The sequence below is a fragment of the Gorilla gorilla genome, chromosome 19, assembly GCF_029281585.2.
Source record: "Gorilla gorilla gorilla isolate KB3781 chromosome 19, NHGRI_mGorGor1-v2.1_pri, whole genome shotgun sequence".
Lineage (NCBI taxonomy): Eukaryota > Metazoa > Chordata > Mammalia > Primates > Hominidae > Gorilla > Gorilla gorilla.
Genome location: NC_073243.2, coordinates 73562385 through 73585212, shown reverse-complemented (window position 1 = coordinate 73585212; position 22828 = coordinate 73562385). Strand labels below are relative to the sequence as shown.

General features: G+C 41.9%; 1 protein-coding gene across 2 annotated transcripts in view; it reads left to right on the top strand.

The window, feature by feature from the left end:
• Window positions 1-22828, top strand: part of EGFLAM (EGF like, fibronectin type III and laminin G domains) — a 207631-nt gene that overhangs the window by 63548 nt on the left and 121255 nt on the right. For both annotated transcript variants that reach the window (XM_031003504.3, XM_063700784.1), the window contains exons 2-3: window positions 14366-14475; window positions 15544-15627. In XM_031003504.3, coding sequence (XP_030859364.3) covers window positions 14366-14475; window positions 15544-15627 — 194 coding nt within the window. The remainder of the gene's footprint in view (window positions 1-14365; window positions 14476-15543; window positions 15628-22828) is intronic.

Here is a 22828-nt window from a genome sequence, read left to right as displayed (position 1 = left end):
TTCTATGAAAATCAAATAACTAAAAAGCTAGCAATGTATTTCTGTCACAGATGATATTTTTGTTTGCATTTTGAAGTGTTTTTATGAATTGGATTACAAAACTAATTGAATCAGAGATGAATTTCGCTCAGAATTTGAAGTATTTTAGGAAATAAAATTTCCATAAGAAATTGACCTAATTATTCAGAAGTTTCTAATGCAACAGCCTAATACAGTTTTGAAAGTCCTCCAGAGAAAAAAGCTCAAGCATACTCTCCCTCATAGCAAAGAAACACCCTTTTTATTTACTTATCTCTTAAGCAGTATAGCTTCTAGTTTACAGGAACACAGCTTCAGGGCATATTGTATAGATGCATTATTTTAGTTTCAAATGCTATGTTTCTTCAAAACTAGTTTTCTATTATGTACCATATTTTTCCGTCATTTGTAACCGTTATTGGTGAAACAAGTGTTATTTTTATATTTAACTGCTTAATATTACTTGTCTCACACGTAAGTGGCCTACTACTTAGATTTTTTTTAATATTGAGGAAGCACTAGCATGTTTCTATGTAATAGATAAGATCCCAGAAGACTTCAGAGTTATAACCATTATAAAAAAAAATATGTTTCATTAAGAGTTTTTTCGGCCAGGCACAGTGGCTCATGTCTGTAATCCTAGCACTTTGGGAGGCCAAGGTGGGCAGATCACTTGAGGTCAGGAGTTTGAGACCAGCCTGGCCAATATGGTGAAACGTCATCTCTAGTAAAAAGTTAAGCTGGCGTGGTGGTGCATGCCTGTAATCCCAGCTATTCTGGAGCCTGAGGCAGGAGAATCACTTGAACCCAGGAGGCGGAGGTTGCAGTGAACTGAGATCGTGCCACTACTCTAGCGTGCATGACAGAATGAAACTCCATCTCAAAAAAAAAAAAACAAAAAAGCTTTACTTGCCCTAGCCAAAGCTTTTCCTGATGATTCAGACATTCAGACATTGCAGAGATGTGAGGAAAGCCTTGGGTGGTTTCCCTCTTATGTTTCTCTCTGGTGGCTGGAAGAGATTTAGAGAATTACTTTGATCTGCTCATTGCAGTTGGGACTATGTCCTAATGTCTCCACGTCTCTTATGGTGATACCAGACCATGTGCTGTGACTTTGCCTGATGGTTTCTCTGGCCTTTCTGGGTTCACCACCTTTCTGTACCTAAAACTTATCTCTAGCCCATAGGCGGTCCCACTGGAGGCTTACTCCTCCCTTTATCCTGCCCCCCTCCACACATACCCCAATAATACAATGTCTATATAATCAATATGCTTCCTCTGCAAATACAGCTTCAGATGGGCCTGGACTGGGTCCTGCCCTGCCCTCAAGGACACTTCAAACAAATACACAAATAGAAAAATGCTGTCCTCAAAATGCAAATGTCACTTGAGAAAGCCTCTGGTACTTCCTTCTCTCTGCCATTTATAAGCCCTTCTCCACACAGGTTTTAGAGGTTCCAATCCAATGGCCCCAACCTTTGTGCTGCACTCAACTGCTTTACAGAAAAAAAAAAAAAGTTTCATTTACAAACACACATTCTCCAAAAGAGGCTGCAGACGCTGTGGAAAGGGAAACCGTATCTCTCAGGCTCGGGGGGAAGGCAGTGGGTTCCACTGCATGCACAGCTCTGAACAATTAATAGTGCTGCTCCAGGTCCAGGGTTGAGCAGGATTCCGAGGCTTCCCTGAAGAAGCGAGGATGGAGACAGTGTGACCAATTTGACGCTGAGGGTGACTTGCAGGTTTCTGGAAGTCATGGTGGATGGTGATGCCATCTACCAGGGTTACAGGAGGGGCTCGGGTCAAAAAGAAAGATGATGAATTCAGTTCTGTTATGTGGAATTTGAGAGGCCCAGTGTCACCTGGGTCCACCTGGCAGTTGGGTACATAGGCCTGCTCCTCTGAAGGGAAGGGCTGGGCTGGAGAAATGGGTGCGGGAGCCACAGCATATATGTGGCAATGACTGGCAGGGAAGAGGGTATAGTGGGAGCTGAGAACAGGGAGTCTGGGCAGAGTCACCAGGAACATCAATGTGAAGGGGAGGGGAGAGGAAGAAATTCTCTACCTGGCTCCTCACTGTCCCATTGACAAGATCCTCATTCAACAGACTCCAGACCTCAGTTTCTTCATCTGTAAAGTGGGAATAATATCTTCCTCCACTACCTCTGGCAAACATGGTAAGTTGAAGACACATACTTACTACTGGTCCCTTCAGTCCCCACTAAAATGCTTGTAAATTGGGGAGAAGAGTAGTAACCAGCAGGACAAAGGAAACAGACAAAGATGGCAGCAATAACATTTGAGAAACCGAAATGTGCATGGACAAGTGGCGACAGATTTAGAAACCAAAGAAAGATGATTTCTAGGCCAGGAGTGAGGCAAAGATCAGAAGTAGACTAAGGTTTGAGCATTGCTTTAAGATTTACAAAGGCACCTCCCTCTCTCTGTCCTCTCAAATAGATCTTTCTCTTTTTAAAGAAATACAAAATACTCTTTTTAAATAAATTCAAGTGGTAAAGATACTGGCGCACTGTATTGGTAAACCATAATTTATCCATCTCTTTACTGATGAGCAGTTAGGTTATTCCAGCAAAAATAAACATGCAGATAAAAGTACACACTTCATGAGGATAAAATCCAATAACATCAGAATAGTTGTTATCTCTGGAAGAGAAGAAGGAAGAGGAAAGAGATGCAGTATGAAATTTTAGCTGTATTTTATTTACCTTTATTTTCTTTTTAAAACATAGCTGAAAATTAAAATTATAATAATTATAGAACTACATAAATGTTACGTTTACGTATATATTAATATGTTTATTTATATAAATATTACAAATATTTATTTGAGAAAGAGAAAAAACTCTTCCACTCAGTTTGTGGTGACAGGTGAGTGTGTGTGAAGACAGCCTGCTGGGAGCACTGGGCTTCCCACAGCTCCGCTCAGAACCTTCATGAGGGCATGGTGCAAGAGCCCTGGTCTTGGGCCTATCTCCCCTCTCCCAGACACTGTGAGACCTGGCCCACCTTCCTGTGAGGGCCAGTGGTTGTGCCCCTCTAGCTTCCACTGCTACGATGGGGGCCCAAAGGGACATGATGGCGAGACATCATTCAGAATCAGAACTGTCCTCGAGAATCCAGGACATAGAGAGCAAAACATTTTGAAAAATCCTGTTCTAGCTGATGAGCAGCAACCGAAGTAGAGAGGAGCGAATGGCCGCCTGTTCTGTGCTCTTTATAATCAGGTCCTCCCTGATGGCGCTTTGGTCACTGTCCGCTGACAATTCCCTGTGTCCTTGTTCACAGCACTAACAACCTCCTTCCTGGGCACCTTCGTTTTGCTGTGTCTGTTGATAAGGGTTTTTTTTGTTTGTTTGTTTTTTAAGATGGAGTCTCGCTCTGTCACCCAGGGTGGAGTGCAGTGGTGCAATCTCAGCTTACTGCAAGCTCTGCCTCCCAGGTTCACGCCATTCTCCTGCCTCCTGAGTATCTGGGACTACAGGCACCTGCCACCATGCCTGGCTTTTTTTTGTATTTTTTAGTAGAGATGGGGTTTCACCATGTTAGCCAGGATGGTCTCGATCTCCTGACCTCCTGATCTGCCCAACTTGGCCTCCCAAAGTGCTGGGATTACAGGCGTGAGCCACCGCGCCTGGCCGATAAGGGTATTTTTTTTTCTTTTGAGACAGAGTTTTGCTCTGTCACCCAGGCTGGCGTTCAATGGCGCAATCTCGGCTCACAGCAACCTCCGCCTCCCAGGTTCAAGCGATTCTCCTGCCTCAGCCTCCCAAGTAGCTGGGATTACAGGCATGCGACACCATGCCTGGCTAATTTTGTATTTTTAGTAGAGATGGGGTTTTACCATGTTGGCCAGGCTGGTTTCAAACCCCTGACCTCAGGTGATCCACCCACCTCAGCCTCCCAAACTGTTGGGATTACAGGTGTGAGCCACCGCACCTGGCCAATAAGGGTATTTTACGCAGGTATATTACCTTTTGTTATTGAGAGCTAAAAGATCTGCATCATTCATCACAAACTATTTTTAGCCTTACCCTGAAATGCAGAGAAACAGACTGCAAACATGAGACAGCACCATTTGCTCCAACCCAACTGGTGCAAACTTCACGAAGCAGTGTTATTTTGCAGATTTCCTTTAGTAACCAAGGAGTGTGGTTATACGCACACCCACATGTCTTTTGATCTTTGGATGTAAAAATATTTTTGAAAGTGAACTTTTAAAATTGGGAAAACAATATAACATTCTGGAAAGCTTGCCAAGTAGAAGAATATGGGAGAAAAATTGTCCTTCATCTCAGCCACCCTAATGTATCAATTAGCTTTCTTCTCTTGCCTTTAAGTTATTTTTCAAATGAACATATTAAATAACTGTAATAATAGTATTGGTGGCAATTGAGTATGCTTTTCTGTTTAATACTACATCATAATTTGCCACAGTGTCATACAAGCCTCTTTTTTTAATAGATTTTTTATTTTGAAATACATTTAGATTTATAGAAGGGTTGGGTAGTCACTAGAGAGAATGCCTATCCACCTTTTACCAATTTCTCCTCATGTTAACATCTTACATAACCATGGCACATTTGTCAAATCTAAACAATGAATTAGTGATAGTACTAACTAGTGATAGTACAGTGCTGTCAACTGAACCACAGACTTTATTTAATTTTACTGGTTTTCCCACTACTGTTCTTTTTCTGCTCCAGGGTCCAATTCAAGATACCACAAGTACATATTGTGTTTATTGTGTGTATACCAGTAGATTCAGGTGATACACCATACTTGGCCTAACTACTGCCCTTTCTAAATATTTAGATTGCTTATAGTTTTTCCTTATCACACGTAGTACTATGAAGAACATCTGCATGTGGGTAGTTGTATTAGTCCGTTCTCGCGCTGCTGTAAAGAAACACTCGAGACTGGGTAATTTAGAAATACGAGAGGTTTAATTGGCTCATGGTTCTGCAGGCTGTGCAAGAAGCATGGCTGGGGAGGCTCGGGAATTTCAATCATGGCAGAAGGCAAAGGGGAAAGCAGGCAATGTCTTACGTGGCCAGAGCAGGAGGAACACAGGGGGAAGTGCCTTACACTTTTATTAAAGAACCAGATCTTACGAGAACTCTCTCACTATCACGAGAACAACAAGGGAGAAATCCTTCCCCATGATCCAGTCACCTTCCACCAGGCCCTTCCTCCAACACTGGGGATAACAATTCCACATGCGGGGACAGAGATCCAAACCATATTAGTAGCCTTCTCTTCTTTTAAGATTCCTTCCTTATGGCTGCCTGTAATCAGATTTCTGGAGGCCCAAGGATAAGAACGGATTTATGGCCCTGGATATCATTGCATATTGCCGCGAAAGTGTCTTCCACAGTGTCTGAATACTCATTTATACTGTCACAAGCAATTTTTTGAGAGTAGTGCATTCATGTACCCTTGTCAGTGTTACTCTCGTTTTAATATTTTGGCTAATTTAATAGGTGAAAACATCTTAATTTTTGAAATGTGTATTTCTTCGGTAACTAGCAAATTTGAATATTTCCCCATGTGTGTTTAGTAGCTATACTTGTTTTTTTTTTTTGCAAATTGTCTCTTCATATTTTATTTATTAGGGTCTGAATTTTCTTATTAATATGCATAAGTTTTATAATAAAGATATCCCTTGGCCTCTCATTTTGCTGCAATTTTTTACCCCTCCATCTATTGTTTGAATTTTTTCTTTTATAATTTTCAAAGAGCATGATGAAAGTTTTATGATGTAGATTCCATTATTTTTTAAAAATTTATATATTTTTAGTCTCTTTTAAGCTTAGAAAGGTTCTTCCTCTAAGTCTGGTTTTAAGATCGGGCACAGTGGCTCATGCCATAATCTCACACTTTTAGGGTCAAGGCGGGAGGATTGATTGAGCCCAGGAGTTTAAGACCAGCCTGGGTAACATAGTGAGACCCTGTTTCTACAATAATAAGGAGAAGTAGTTAGCTAGATGTGGTGGCACGTGACTGTAGTCCCAGCTACTCAGTTGGCTGAGGTGAGAGGATCAACTGAGCCTGGGAGATGGAAGCTGCAGTGAGCTGAGATCACACCACTGCACTCCAGCCTGGGTGACAGAGGGAGACCCTATCTCAAAATTAAATAAATAAATAAGTAAATAAATTTTAAAAGTCTGATTTTTAAAATGCAATTATTTTCTATAATTTGAGATCCCATATTTAACTGATGCATCTGGAATATTTTTGTTATTTGGTCCAACTGTCTGACTGGGCCACCTCTCACTCACCAGCTGCCGGCAACCACACCTCCAACTTCGTGGGTGGTCAAGCTGAGTCACTTCCAGCTGAGTGACTGGCATCCTCCTTCTCTGTGTTGCCCAAGCTGGAATCCTTGGAGTCACCTGATTTCCACTGTTTTTCTGTCTTTCACTACCCACATCCACCCAGCCATGGAGTCCCAGTAGTTGTATATTCGTGGTTCGTCCCCCAGTTCTTTGGGGAAGAGTATATGCTGCTCTCTCTGCCTGGGACCCTCTTCCCATTCCCACTCTGTCTGCCTCGTTCCTATGGGTCTATTGCACAGAGCCTGGTATGTCCTTGCTATGGGCCACTAAAGTACTCCAACTTTCCAACCCTAATTATCACACCCAATTGTAATATCCTGCTAATTTGTGTCCCTGTGTCTCTCTTCATCATTAACGTAGAGACTGACAGTGCCTGGTGTGTATAGGGTGCTCAATATGTTAGGTGTGTGAAAGAGCAAATAAATGAGTGAAAATGCCAATAAAATAGGAGTCATACCTAACCAGGTCCCAGCAGGGTCTGATTTAAATACTTTCCTACAGAATATGAAGGTAAAGGGGATAGCACATTACAATTCATGCTTTTTATGGGTGCCAAGAGGTCATGGATACCTTAGATTGGCTTGTTCACCTTCTGGTGACTGTTTTACCCTCCTTCTAGATGCCATTACTATAATGCAAAGGCTGGAAAAATAAAAACTACATTTTCCAGACCATCCTGTAGCTAATATTCTGGATGTCAATATTCTGGATGTCAATTAGGTCTCACCAATTGGATATACTCTTGAGAGACAGAGAAGGCCGGAGTGGGGTGGAGGCCATTTTCCTGCTGCTATTTCTCCAGCCAAGCAAGGCCATCAAAACATGAGAACTCATCATTCCAGGACCCATTGCCAGTCTTGCGGGTGTCTGGAAGCAGTTGTGGCAGCAGTAATGCCAGTAGTGAGGGTGAGGGCAGAGGCTTCCTGGTTCTGAATCACCACTATAGCATTCTCTCATTCATTCTCTCTCTCCCTGTCTCTCTCTAATAGAGCCATTGGAGACTCCTGAATTAATTTCTTCAGTCTTTCTACCAATTTCCATAACCCCATCTTCCTGTTTAAAATACCTAGAGCGTTTCTATTTTCTGTACTGAACCACTGCAGATACACAAGGGATACAAGAACTGGTTCCCCTGTTAGTGACCCAAGGAGCCTGCCTTGATCAATTGCAATTTTTCCCAGAGCAAAGGAAGCAAGAAATACTCCTAAGACTATGGGTGAGGCTGTGCTTACTGGTTATTTTATGGTTCTACAAGGGACTGATAAATCATTTCCGTTATCTTTCTCCCCCACTTTTCAGCCACCTTTAAGACTATGTTATAATAGGCCTCTTTGCTTAGCAATAAATGTGGCCAGTACTGGATAATTGCACAGGGGGAAGCAAACATAAAACTACCTAGAGAAAATATAGGTGAATAATTCAGATCTTTCACAAATTAAGGGTACTTACAGATCAGTGAGAAAAAAACTAAAACCCGGTTAAATATGTACAAAATACTTGAAAATAGGAAGAATAATAGCCAGAAAAAGATGCTAAAATATTTAACCTTTTTTTGATCAAATTTGCCAAGGTTTTAAAAGACTATTTAGAGTTTCAAATTCATAGTAAAATTGAGAGGAAGGTAGAGAGATTTCCCATATACTTCCTGTCCCCATGCATGCATAGACTCCCCCCTCATCAGCATCCCCTACCAGAGTGGTACATTTGTTGGTGAACCTCCATTGACACATCATTCTCACCCAAAGGCCATAGTTTACATTAGGGTTCACTTTTTCTGTTGTACATTCTATGGGTTTAAACAAATGTATGACATGTATCTACCATTATGGTATCATATAGAATAGTTTCACTGCCCTAAGAACCCTCTGAACTCTGCCTATTCATCCCTTGCTCTCTCCTAATACCTGGCAACCACTGGTCTTTTTTACTGTTGCCTTTTCCAGAATGTCATAGAGTTAGAATCATACAGTATGTAGCCTCTTCAGATTGGCTTCTTTCACTTAGGAATACCCACTGAAGTTTCCTCGATGTGGAAACTTTGAGGATTGAGACTATGGATGAGGCTGTGCTTACTGGTTATTTTATGGTTCTACAAGGGACTGATATATCATTTCCATTATCTTTATTTCCGCTTTTCAGCCACCTTTAAGACTATGTTAGAAGAGGCCTCTTCACTTAGCCTATTCTAAGGCTAAGTGAAGGAAAAAGGAAAAGCTTCCTTTTCATGGCTTGATAGCTCATTTCTTTTTAGCACTGAATAATACTCTGTTGTCTGGAAATACCACAATTTATTTATCCATTCACCTACTATAGAACTTCTTGTTTACTTCCAAGTTTTGGCAGTTATGAATAAAGCTGCTGTATATATCCATGTGCAGTTTTTTGTGTGGATGTAAGTTTTTGACTCCTTTGGGTAAATACCAACGAGTGCACATGCCAGTAGTATGATGAGCATGTTTGATTTTGTAAGAAACTGCCAAACTGCCTTCCAAAGGGGCTGTACCATTTTGCATTCCCACCAGTGATGAATGAGAGTCCTGTTGCTCCACATCCTTGCCAAAATTTTGTGTTGTCAGTGTTCTGGATTTTGGCCATTCTAATAGGCATACAGGGATGGTATCTCATTGGTGTTATAATTTGCATTTCCCTGATGACGTATGATGTGGGAGCATGTTTTCATATGCTTACTTGCCATTGTGGTATCTTTTTTGGTGAGATGTCTGTTAAGGTCTTGGTCCATCTTTCTTTTTTGGTTTGTTTTCTTTTTTTATTTTTATTTTAGGTTTGGGGGTACATGTGAAGGTTTGTTACATAGGTAAATACATGCCATGGGGGTTTGTTGTACATATTATTACCTTACCCAGGTATTAAGCCTAGTACCCAGAAAAGTTATATTTTCTACTCATCTCCCTCCACCCACTCTCCCCCATCAAGTAGACCCCAGTGCCGAGACCAGCTTGGCTGGGGAGACCCTAACCCAGCAGCGCTAGATGAATTAAATACACACACACAGAAGTATAGTGTGTGGAGTGGGAAATCAGGGGACTCACAGCCTTCAGAGCTGAGAGCCCCAAACAGAGATTTACCCACATATTTACTGACAGCAAGCCAGTGGTAAGCATTATTTCTATAGATTATAGATTAACTGAAAGTATTCCTTAAGGGAAACAAAGGGATGGGCCAAAATAAAGGGATGGGTTGGGCTAGTTTTCTGCAGCAGGAGCATGTCCTTAAGACACAGATCACTCATGCTATTGTTTGTGGTTCAGGAGTGCCTTTAAGCGGTTTTCCACCCTGGGTGGGCCAGGTGTTCCTTGCCCTCATTCCGGTAAACCCACAACCTTCAGTGTGCGTGTCATGGCCATCATGAACATGTCACAGTGCTACAGAGATTTTGTTTATGGCTGGTTTTGGGGCCAGTTTATGGCCAGATTTGGGGGCCTGTTCCCAACACCCCAGTGTCTGTTGTTTCCTTCTTTGTGTTCATAAGTTCTTATTATTCAGCTCCCACTTATAAGTGAGAACATAGGGTAGTTGGTTTTCTGTTCCTGCATTAGTTTGCTCAGGATCATATCCTCCAGCTCCATTCATGTTCCCACAAAAGACATGATCTCTTTCTTTCTATGGCTGCATAATATTCCATGGTGTATAGGTACCACATTTTCTTTATCCAGTCTGTCATTGATGGGCATTTAGGTTGATTCCATGTCTTTGCTATTGCAAACAGTGCTGCAATGAACATTCACATGCATGTGTCTTTATGGTAGAATGCTTTATATTCCTCTGGGTGTATATCCAGTAATGGGATTGCTGGGTCGAATGGTAGTTCTGCTTTTAGCTCTTTGAGGAATTGCCATACTGCTTTTCACAATGATTAAGCTAATTTATACTCCCACCAACAGCGTATAAGAGTTCCCTTTTCTCCACAATCTTGAAAGCATCTGTTATTTTTTGACTTCTTAATAATAGCCATTCTGACTGGTGTGAGATGGCATCTCATTATGGTTTTGATTTGCATTTTTCTAATGATCAGTGATGTTGAGCTTTTTTTCATATGCTTGTTGGTCGCATGTATGTTTTCTTTTGAGGTGTGTGTTCATGTCCTTTGCCCACTTTTTAATAGGGTTGTTTATTTTTCTCTTGTAAATTTGTTTAAGTTCCCTACAAATGCTGGATGTTAGACCTTTGTCAGATGCATAGATTGCAAATATTTTCTCCCACTCTGTAGGTTGTCTGTTTACTCTGTTGATAGTTTCTTTTGCTGTGCAGAAGCTCTTAAGTTTAATGAGATTCCATTTGTCAATTTTTGCTTTTGTTGTGATTGCTTTTGGTGTCTTTGTCATGAAATCTTTTGGTCCACTTTTCACTCATTGTCTGTTTATTTTTATTGTTGAGGGTTTTTTTTTTTTTTTTTTTGAGATGGAGTTTTGCTCTTGTCGCCTAGGCTGGAATGCAGTGGTGCGATCTCATCTCATTGCAACCTCCGCCTCCTGGGTTCAAGCGATTCTCCTGCTTCAGCCTCCCAAGTAGCTGGGATTACAGACTCCTGCCACCACGCCCAGCTAATTTTTGTATCTTTAGTAGAGATGCGGTTTTGCCATGTTGGCCAGGCTAGTCTCGAACTCCTGACCTCAGGTGATCCACCTGCCTTGACCTCCCAAAGTGCTGGGATTACAGGCGTGAGCCACCATGCCCGGCCTGTTGAGTTTTAAGAGTTCTTTGTTATCTTAGTTTGTTTGGCTGCTATATCAAAATACTATAGATTGGGTGGCTTATAAACAAGAGAAATCTATTTTTCACAGTTCTGGAGGCAGACAAGTCTAAGACCAAGGCACCAACAGATTTGGTGTCTGGTGAAGGTTCACTTTCTGGCTCATAGACAGCTGTCTTCTTGCTGTGTCTTCACATAGCAGAAGGGGAGGGGGAGCTCTCTAGGGTATCTTTTGGGGAACTAATCCTGTTCATGAGGTCTCTACCCTCATGACTTAATCACCTCCCAAAGGCCACACCTACAAATATGATTACATTAGGAATTAGAGTTTAACATATGAATTTTGGAAGGACACAAATGTTTTCTCTATAGCATTTGCATATTTTGGATAACAGACCTTTATCAGATATTTCTTTTGCAAATATTTTCCCCTAGTCTGTGGCTTTTTAAACAAATTTTTTCATTCTCTGAGCAAAAATTCTTTAAAAAGTGGTAGTAGTAAGACCTGGTGGGGCTGTGTTACTTTATACTGTTACTTATACATCTCATGTACACCACTATAAACTTCTAAATTGGTTAATTTTCTAAATGTAAGTTTGATGATATTTATTAGAAATCTTTAAAATATTCATTCCCTTAAATCAACAGTTCTCAACCGGGAGCAGTTTTGCCCCTTGGGGAGCATTTGGTAATGTGTGGACATGTTATTAGTTTTCACGACGGGTTGGGGAGTACTACTGTCATTTAGTGGGTAGAGACCAGGGATGCTGCTCAACATCCTGTAATGCAAAAGGGCAGCCCCCACAAAAACTAGGCAGCCCCAAATGTCAATAGTGTCAAGGTCGAGATACCATCTTGGACACAAGAGCTCTGTTTTAAGAATTTACCCAAATAAATAATTGAATGCACCTAAAGATTTATGCATTTACTCTTTTGGGGAGAGCAATAAGTCATTAGTAGTAAAAATGAAAATGTATGTACTCCATAAATTTTATAGGTATCCATCCTAGAAACACTGGCACATGTGTGCAAAAAGGTACATACATAGATGTTCTTTTCAGCATTATTTTTACCAGCGATATTTTGATAATAACTGCAATGTCAATCAATGGAGTAATAGTTAATGTACATGCGTGCTCTGAAAAGCAGAGTTTTGGCCATCCAACTTCCCACTACTCTTTTCTATGATCCTATCCTCCTGTGGGGTTCCTTCTTTACTGTGAATGGGCTTGGTGGAAGAACAATTCCCAGAATTCGTCTCATCCTGTGATTTCCCAGTTTAGAAACCAGAAAGGACTGATCCTTCCTCTACTGCTTCTTGGTTGAGGCAAGAGGAAGCCACATGGCCTAAGTCTAGCCAATCAGATGAGACATTAAATCTGGAACAGATTTAATGGCAGAGTCAGAGAGATCATTAAGAATTAAATCTCTGAGTGGTGACAATCGTAGGTGTATATGGGGCAGAGGGGAGCTGACTTTTGGCCTCATGGTTCCTGCTGACAGCACTGGGCTTCTATCACTTGATCCACTAGAAAAACTTTGGGTTCTGTTATTAAAAACATTGATGACAAGCCCTAGCAGCAGTCCATTAAATAGATACATTAGATCTCTGTGATTTGCAAAGTATCCTAACTGATACGCTGGAGAATTACATGCAATAGTTAAAAAGAAATCTCACCAGGACATATTAGTAAGTGGAAAATCAAGTTGCAGAATGTTCATTCACTTAAGGAATGTTTATTTTGCTTTTACCATTACTCGTTTCTGTACTCTGAACAAGATAGACCTGGTCCCTGCCCTCATGGAGCATTACTTAAGATAGCAAAATATTGGGAATAAATTGCCTAGCAATAGCGGGATGACAAATGCTGTTTATTATGGCACATGTGTTATATGGAAAAATTTACAGCCATTAAAAATAATGATTTTAATGATTGTAAATATGCTATTTGTACTATATATATACTAAGTGAAATAAGACTTAAAATTATTAACATGTATGTATATATGCATAATCACTATATATAACAAAACAATTTAAACATTACATACACATGGCTGGGTGCGGTGGCTCACGCCTGTAATCCCAGCACTTTGGGAGGCTAAGGCGGGCAGGTCACAAGATCAGGAGATCGAGACCATCTTGGCTAACACAGTGAAACCCCGTCTCTACTAGAAAATACAAAAGATTAGCCGGGCATGGTGGCGAGCTCCTGTAGTCCCAGCTACTCCGGAGGCTGAGGCAGGAGAATGGCGTGAACCCGGGAGGCGGGGCTTGCAGTGAGCCGAGATGGCGCCACTGTACTCCAGCCTGGGCGGCAGAGCGAGACTCCGTGTACACACACACACACACACACACACAGACACACAGACACACACAAAGCTCAGCTTCCCAAATCCAAAAATCTGAAACCCTAAATGCTCCAGAATCCAACTTTTTGAGCACCAATATGACGCTCAAGGGAACTGCCCATTGAAGCATTTTGGATTTGAGATGCTCAACAGCTAAGTATATTGCAAATATTCCCAAATCCAAAAAAATCTGAAATTTCAGATAAGGGATGTCAACTGTATAGAAACACGCACACGTACACACACACACACACTTTTTTTTAAATTGCATGTGACCAACAAGAGATATACCACAATGCTAACAAGACTCATTTCTGAATGTTAGAATTAGAGATAATTTTTCATGTTTTCTAAATTGTGGCAACCTGTATATATTATTTGATGATTATAAATCTTATCATCTGTAACTATGAAGTTACTTAAGATAGATAGTAAAGCATTTGAAATTTTTAAACTTCATTTTATACATAACTATATTTTTTAAATGTCCTACAATAGGAATATCCTAGCTATATAAGCAAACACATCTATGTAATGTATACACAAAACATATATGCTATTGAGTAAATACAAATGTGCCTCTCATCTTACTTTAATACATTTAAAACTTTTAGAGTCAAGTCAGAAGTGTTTGTGGTCTATGCTACCCTGAATCTCCCTTTGCTGGTCCCTGACCTATTAGAAGTTACCCGAGAGAATGAGGGCAATAGTTGGACTGATTTATCTACTGATGCCAGGTTGGGAAGGGATAGCAAAGTGAGTGAGGTCAGCTGAGATAGGTGTGGTGTATCAGAAATTGACTGCATTTCTGGAATTATCTTTAAGTATGCTTTTCATCTGTCAGATAATGCACTCTTAAATCTTGTGTAAGTATACTCAAGGTGGGATGTGTGGAGCCTCTAACACAATCTCTTTTGTTTGGGGGCAGGCAAGGTAGGGCCTCCTCTTGACATCAAGCTGGGCGCATTGAACTGTACGGCTTTCAGCATCCAGTGGAAAATGCCAAGGCATCCTGGAAGTCCCATCCTTGGGTACACTGTGAGTACACGGGCATGGGAGTTTCCTCGGTGGGTGTGTCGTGTGACTGTGTGTCTTTCTCATCCTTGCTTTTTCTAGATATCTGTCCTTCCATATCAATAACTGCCCCGTTCTCCCTCCGTAAAGCTAGAAGAAATGTCGCGCTTTGGAGGGTATTTGTAAATGCCCTGAATGTCACATCACATCTGCATTACTCACTTAGGATCTATCCAGTCCTTCCTCTGCTCAACTGTGGGAAAATATAAACTAAAAGGACATGGTTTTTGCTATTCAATTGCCTATAGTCAAATCTGGAGAATAAAGTATGAACACGGGAAACAGGAAATCACTGTGGAATGTTGTCAACAAGTACAAAATAATGTAAAGTAGGAAGGCGGGGAGGCAAAATGGAGGAAGCACCAGAGAATGCATTCTTATCTATCGGAGGCTGCAAATTGGGCTGATATCATTTCACCAAAATGTTTTCTTTGATTAGTGTTTTTAGAAATGAGTCAACTTTGAGAAGTCAAGACATTTCACATAAATGTTTGGAGTTGTGCACTCTCTGGGATATGGGGAGAGCTGGCCACACTGGGTCCACATTCCTATCCACCTGCTGGAACTGAGCTGCTTATTTTAGATGAAATGTAAGACCCCAGTACCACCCCAATCCCACCACCTGCTACTGTCTCCATTTCACCAAGGGACAGTAGCCGTTGATCATGGCCCTCATCCTATTGTTTTCTAAAAGTAGAGGAATATATCTCTGGGCTCATGTCTTATCAAAGGTGAGAAAATGAAAGATTACCCGGGAGGCTCGTGCATTTTGGGAAAAATAACACGAGCCACGTGCAGACCTCTGCATTTCACTTCATTGATATGTGTCTTCCTCCTGGACTCCGCAGGCTTCTGAGTTTGCAACACCCCCCACCCAACCCAAGTAGGTCTGATGTGTGTTCCCGCAGAACTAGTGCACGTGATGTTAGGCAACGCACCTCAGAGCCTGCTGCCACTGTGAGTGCAATTACAACCTTTGATCTTACACAAGCACGGGCTCTGCTCTCACCAGGGTGTCTGCATCTTTTCAAGGTCTTTTACTCTGAGGTTGGCGCAGATAAATCCCTGCAGGAGCAGTTGCACAGCGTGCCTCTCAGCCGGGACATCCCGATCACGGTGAGTCTTTCCATCCTGGCAGCCCCCTCAAAAGCACGTGGGCGCTATTCGGGCGGATTGCTGATTTGGTGTGTGTGCTACTGTACATGTAATAATAATAACTAATGCTTGTAATAGTCCTTTAGGATTTCCAAATGTCATTCATGTACATTTCCTCTGAACCATGCCATCTACATCTCTGGAAAACAGGCATCTGACGAAAGAGTCCTGGCCTAAACCCTTCCATCCTGGACTCAACCCCATTTTATCATGCAAGAAAACTGCCACCTTACAGCTGGTTTTTCCCCTTCTTTTCTTCATAAAGTTCAGTTCTGTTTTTTTTTTAATCCCAATAAAAGCTTTATAAATAAATGTGATGCATTTGTATCTTCCCAGCTGCCTGAAGACACAATGCAGAAGAAGAAGATGTAATTTGAAATGTATATTTAAATGGTCCAAATTGTTTATCTTTTTTTTCAAGCCCAGTGCCCCATCCTTCCACTAACCGATTGTTGGGTCCTCATCTCTTTTCTTTTCTGTTTCTCATCAAGGTCTCTTCAGTGAATTTTTGGCCTTAGGCATCTTGAATTTTCTTTTCTTTCACTCCCCTCCTCCTTCCTAATTCTGCCACTACTCCAGACTAGAGCCTTTTGAATTGCTCTACAAGGAGTTAGCACCAGTGCTCATAACACTGTTATAATGGTGGTGGTGGTGCTGACTCCTATTTGATTCCTGCCTTCTGGCAGCAGCACCTGAGAGAAACCTGTTTGTCATCCATGATAAGGAACTATCACTTATTGAGCATCTGTTACCTGGCAGCCACCACCCTCTGTTTTACATTTGCTTTGCCACTTAATCTTCACAACTATCCTATGACCTCATTTTACTGACAAGGATGCTGAGACTCGGAGAGGTGAAGTAACTTTTTTCAAATCATACATTAGCGGGTAACAGCATCAACTGTAAACTCAGAGCTGACTGACCTCTGAGCCCCTGCCCTTGCTGATTCTACCAAAGCTCTCATGACTCAGAAGGAATAGATGCACATTTCCAGCTTGCTTGTATTTTGTATGACATGCTTTTAAGCTCAAAATAGACTTTTGCTTAAGCACCCAGCATTGGCCGCAGAAGCTGTCAACCCTAGCCTCTGTAGTTTACTCTCTCAAGAAAGGGTGATGGGTTGGGTTGGAATTTTCAGTAAGCTCATTGAACTCACCAAGGAGTCTGATTGTCCCTAGTAGTATCCCCAGCCACCCCAGCCTGGTGTCCTGCAGGGCTCACTGCTTGGCCTGGAACCCAGTCCAGGTATCAAGAGTGATACATGCCTTTGAGTCTAGACAGTGCCTCTGAAATTGATATCCTGCCTATCACAGAACCTGGGCTGAATATTGGCATCTCTCTGAAGGTCACTGCTGTATATACCTAAACAAGGCTGGGAGGGAGACCAGCATTCTGGACTTTTAGGCCTGTTTCTTCCATTTACAGGTTGGGTAATGTTGGTCAGAGTCACTTAACCTGTCTAAACCTCAACTTTTTTTCCTTGAAAGGGGTGTAATAATTATTCTCTTGTGAGGATCAAATAAAAGCCATGTGGATGGTAGTTATCATTTCCAGTGATTTATCTGTTAAATATATTCTCTCCATTATCAACATCTAGGCATTAGAGTATGCTATCAAATTCTGCATTTGATCATCTTGCCAATTTTGACAAACTTGCATAGGGGCTACTCTATGCCCAACACAAGACAACACACAGTCCCTGTTTGGAGGCAGCTTTCAGTCTTCTGAAAACCACATCCACACAGATAAAACAATTAGGGAGCAAAGTAAGATCAGATGTCGTTATTAACATGCTGCTTAGTAGACAGGGTTTGAAGAGGGAGAGGTGAGTGTGAGAACAAATGGTCAAGAGGTGAAAGTTGGGACTGAGGACCAAAGCAGGAACTTTCTGGAAAGGCAGACTCAAGGGAGGGACATCCCAGTTGGAATGGTTTGAGCCCAGGGAATGAATGAGCATGAATGTGTCCACACATGCCTCTCTCTCTCTCAATCTCTGTGTGTGTGTGTGTGTTTGTGTGTGTGTGTTTGGGGGGATGGGGGGTGGGGGGGTGGGGAGAGTTGCAGAATAAAGAGAATGAAAAGAGGAAATCAAGACTAGACATAAAGGCAGTGATTCAGCAAGGCAATGGGAGGAGTCTGATATAGCAGAATAGGTCCTGGATTCTGATGACTTGTGTTCAGATTTCTGCATTTCAACAAAACAGCTGCTTAACCTTACTAGGTCTCAGTTTCCTCAGTGACATATATCATAGTGTGTCTGTGATTCCCAAACTGTGTGCCAGGGTGCTCCAGGGCTCTGCAGCAGGCTCACATGGGCACAGTAGAATAGTTAACATTTTTTAGGAAAACAGCAACATCTGTGTGAACTACTGTATTAGTCCGTTCTCACGCTGCTAATAAAGGCATACTTGGCACTGGGTAATTTATAAAGAAAAGAGGTTTAAATGACTCACAGTTCCGCATGGCTGGGGAGGCCTCAGGAGACATACAACCATGGCGGAAGGCACCTCTTCACAGGGCAGCAGGAGAGGGAATGAGTGCTGAGCGAAGGGGGAAGCCCCTTATAAAATCATCAGCTCTTGTGAGAACTCACTCACTATCACCAGAACAGCATGGGATAAACCACTTCCATGATTCAATTACCTCCAGCTGGTCCCACCCTTGACACGTGGGGATTATTACAATTCAAGGTGAGATTTGGGTGGAGACATAGAGCCAAACCATATCAACTATTATTACCAAGTTGTTTGGATATAACTACTTAATAAATGGAACAGTTAGACATTTCTTTTGGCATAGAGATGCTGTAAATATTACTGACACACTAAGGGTGGAAAGAACAGAGAAAGTTTTAGGAACTCTACTATATCATATCATTCTATAGATAAAGATGTGAGTTATTATATCATATCATTCTATAAATGGAGATGTGAGTTATAAGGTAATGATTGTAGAAACTTCAGCACGATACCTGGCAGAGAATGAGAGCTTAGTAAGTGGTTAGTATGATTCGTATTGCAAAGATGTGTGTTTGCTGCCCTTGGCTGTGCATGGCAAAAGGGCAGGTGCTGTACAGATTTGTTTTACTCATGCAAGTTTTTTTTTTTTACTCTTCATGTTGCCTCTTTTTTCCTCTCTCCAGGGACAACCTGATCATCAGGCAATTTTTGTAAGCATGTTTTAGAAAAGTTAAACCCCTGTCCCAATCCAGGATTCAGGGGATCTCTTTTCATCAAAATGTTGATTTTCCTGCATCTCCCTCTTGCTGATTAAGGCTCAGTGGAGAGTGCCTAGTTGTAAGCACAGACAGCTGAATCTACAAGGTGAATTTTTAATCATTTAGAGGAAGCCACTTTTATCCTTGCATGTACTCCTTCATCTCACACGGCAGAGTAGGGTTAAGGGGAACCTCTCTGAAGGTTGAAGTAATTTAAGCTCTGGTTCAAGAGTAGGTAAAACAGATTGAAAAGGAGAGAAAATATTTAACAAGTGAGCACCTCTGTGGAGGTAGCTCCCCCTCCTTTTACCTCCTCTTTTCTCAATCCCTTATTTCCCCCAACAATTACAGATTGTGTTTTCAGTAAGATAGGACCGATTACCTTAAAAGGTAGATTTGGTTTTCTGGATTGAATGCTAAACCGGGGAGTGGGTTGACAAATGGTTAATCTGATTTAACTGATAAAATGACCAAAATACCCTGGCTGATAATGTGGAGTTGGGCTGCATTGTTTGATAATCTGCCTTATAGTAGCTTTCAATTTGGCAGCATTTCAAGCCCACCTTATCTTTTTCTTAAAATAATACCCTCCAGGTTTCCTCCTGGAAAACAAAATAGTAAAACAAATCAGGGCAATCTGGTAAATTTTTTAGAGTTAGAAATAGAAAAGGGTATTTAGGGTGGTGGTCTTTACACTTTTTGATCATGCATGCCATCAGTTAAAAAATATTTGAACATGCACCAATATATGTATATTTATGTATTTATAAATTATACATATGCTACTGTACTAATATATTATGTACATTATAAAATCTTACAGAATTGTAAAGGAGGAGATAAAACAGAAATAGAGTTCATGTGTTTTCTTCTGGCATCTCAGTGGATTGTCTTGCTGTCCCCGGTGATGCACCACCACCCTGCTTTAGAGTCCACTGGTTGACCCAGAACTTAGAGAGAGAAAACTTACAGGAATCAGAAGACGTGTTCCTGCTCTCTCATCAGAGCAAGGGTGACCAGGGGCGAAGTCACTGATCTTTTCTGAATTTCTCTTCAACTATAAAATGAAGGGATGGGGCCAGGCACAGTGGCTCATGCCTGTAATCCCAGCACTTTGGGAGGCTGAGGCGGGTGGATCAACTGAGGTCAGGAGTTCGAGACCAGCCTGGCCAACATAGTGAAACCCCATCTCTACTAAAACTACAAAAAAATTAGCCAGGTTTGGTGGTAGGCGCCTGTAATCCCAGCTACTTGGGAGTCGAAGGCAGGAGAATTGCTTGAACCCTGGAGGTGGAGGTTACAGTGAGCCGAGATCACGCCATTGCACTCTAGCCTGGGCAACAAGTGTGAAACTCCGTCTCAAAAAAAAAAAAAAATGAGGGGATGGACTAGCAATGGTTCTCAACTGGGGATACCTTTGTCCCCTCCTGGCATTTTGGTAGACAAGCGTCAGGTATGCTAACTTTCCTGCAGTACACAGGACAGATCCACATAAGGAAGATTTGTCCAGCCTCCAAAGCCAATGCTGCCCCTGTAGCAAAACTCTGGAAAATAACTTCCTGTGACCAGGGAATAGAAATCCTTACAACTCCTCCCTCCACCCTGCTTTGCACAGCCGTCCGCAGTGCATTGGAGGAAGGATGCTTGGAAGATAGCACTTTTCTGTTTCTCTGGTGCCTTCCACTGGACAATGCTAGGTGGTCCCAACTGCCACTAAGGCAACTGAGGCCCAGCCTTGACTTGTGCGGTCAACCGTGAGAGGTTGAATCCAAGTTTACTAGCTATTAATGAAGGTTGTTTTAGAAGAATCACAGACTTTCAGTGTTGAATCTTTGGCCCAGAGAAGCTAAGTGGCATCCCCAAGACCACACAGCTAGGTTAGCAGCAGAACCTGGCTCTCCTGGCTCGCAGTCAAGTGCTCTACTCAATTCATGCCTCCTCTCAGCTGTGCTCATCTGAACTAGTGAATAGGACAGCCTCTAGCCTTATTTCTGAAGCCAAATGATCTGTATTTCTAGCAGTAGGAGGAGAAAGAACAGCATCATGTAAGGAGGTAAAGGCTAGGTCTGAAATCAGAGTCAGAGACTTCAGTTCAAAACAATTCAACATGATTTTGTCAATGCAGAGTGAAAAGTAAAGAATGGTCTTGCTGGACGTGGTGGCCCACACCTGTAATCCCAGCACTTTGGGAGGCTGAGGTGGGCAGATCACCTGAGGTCAGGAGTTTGAGACCAGCCTGGCCAATATGGTGAAACCCCATTTCTACTAAAAATACAAAAATTAGCCGGGCATGGTGGTGCACACTTGTAATCCCAGCTACTCAGGAGGCTGAGGCAAGAGAATCACTTGAACCTGGGAGGCAGTTGCAGTGAGCTGGGATCGCATCATTGCACTCCAGCCTGGGCAACAAGAGTGAAACACTGTCTCAAAAAAAAAAAAAAAAAGAAGAGTCTCATCTTTTCTTGGGCTCTTCTTACATGGTAACCCAGGTTGGTTTTGTATATTGTGTCATGTATTAGATAGGTATAAGTCTAACAGGCCAGAAACTCAAATAAACAGTGTTTCTAATGAGATGTGCATTTACATTCCTCCCATGGAACTGTCTGGATGTCACCTTCTGTTGGCTTCACTTGATCAGAGAGCCAGGCTCCTTCCAACTCATTGTTCTGCCAACCCCTTGTGTCCTCCTGCCCATGGTCCAGAATGGCTTAAGCTGCCACATCCACACTCTAGCCAATAGATGAGGAAAAGAGGAAAGGAAACACACTCCTTCCTTTTAAGGGATATCTCAAAAGCTGGCCTCAGCATTCTCACTCACAACCTATTGGACAGAATCTAGCCATAGGACCGCACTTGGAAAGGAGGCTGAGAATGTAGTCTTTGAGTGGCCCAACTGAAATATGGGGATTCTATTATGAGAAAGGAGAGAATGGATACTGAGGGACGAGTCATCCAGGTGACAGACTGTGAATGGAGGGAATGGAAAAGGCAGTTGAACATCTGAAAAACCAGGTGCTCATTTCAGAGCTAGTTAGTGATGCTGTGTCTACGAGTCAGATGATTAGAACCATATAAAGTCATGGTGTGTTTCATGAGGGAAATCAGACCAACTGTTGCCCACAAGGGCAGTTACAGAAACTCTCTGAATCCAGTCTCATTGTCTGTAAAATGGAGATAATAGGACTGACCTCTTAGAGTTGTTGTGAAGATTAAAGGAAATGATGGCGTACAGAGATTTTATAAATTCCAAAATGCTATATAAATGAAAACTATAATGATGATACCAATTGTAAGATGAAAGTTTATTTTTCTGGCAATCTGTGAAGAAGGCAAGAGTCCTGAAAGTTGCCTGAGCTTTCTCACTGGGCTTAGTGACCAGCCTTGATTTTCTCTTCTATAGATGTGAATTCACTGCTCGCATAAAGCCACCAGCGGTGTTGAGCAGACAAAGGGGTTTTGCATTCCAGAAAGAACCAGGCAAACACCAAGTAGGGGGTATTTTGCAGCAAAACACTCAGCTTCACCCAAAAAATGGTAGGGGAAGGGCCTAGGGGAGACTGTTGAGGTCACTCTGGCCTCTACTCCAAGAAAGCAATTCCCCCGACTCTGTTTCTCACTAACTTGTGTAGAAATGAAGTGCAGGAGAGATAAACATCTTGACTTGTCTTCAGACTTCCACAAGGCAACAAAACAAAGCAAAAGACTGTTTCTGTACTTTGAAAAGAGCATGTTCAGCATCTGCCCTAGTTTGATGCAAGGCTGAAGTGGTGATGGTAAGACCTTTAAGGATAGAAATACAAAGATTTATGGTGTGTGGTATTTTACTACAAATTGCAAGGGTTATCACAAGTTACAATACATTGAGGATTCCATTTGAGAGGAGAGATGTCAGGGGAGGAAGTGAAAGTGAAATCACTGAATTCAACACGTTTCTGTGGCCCTGAC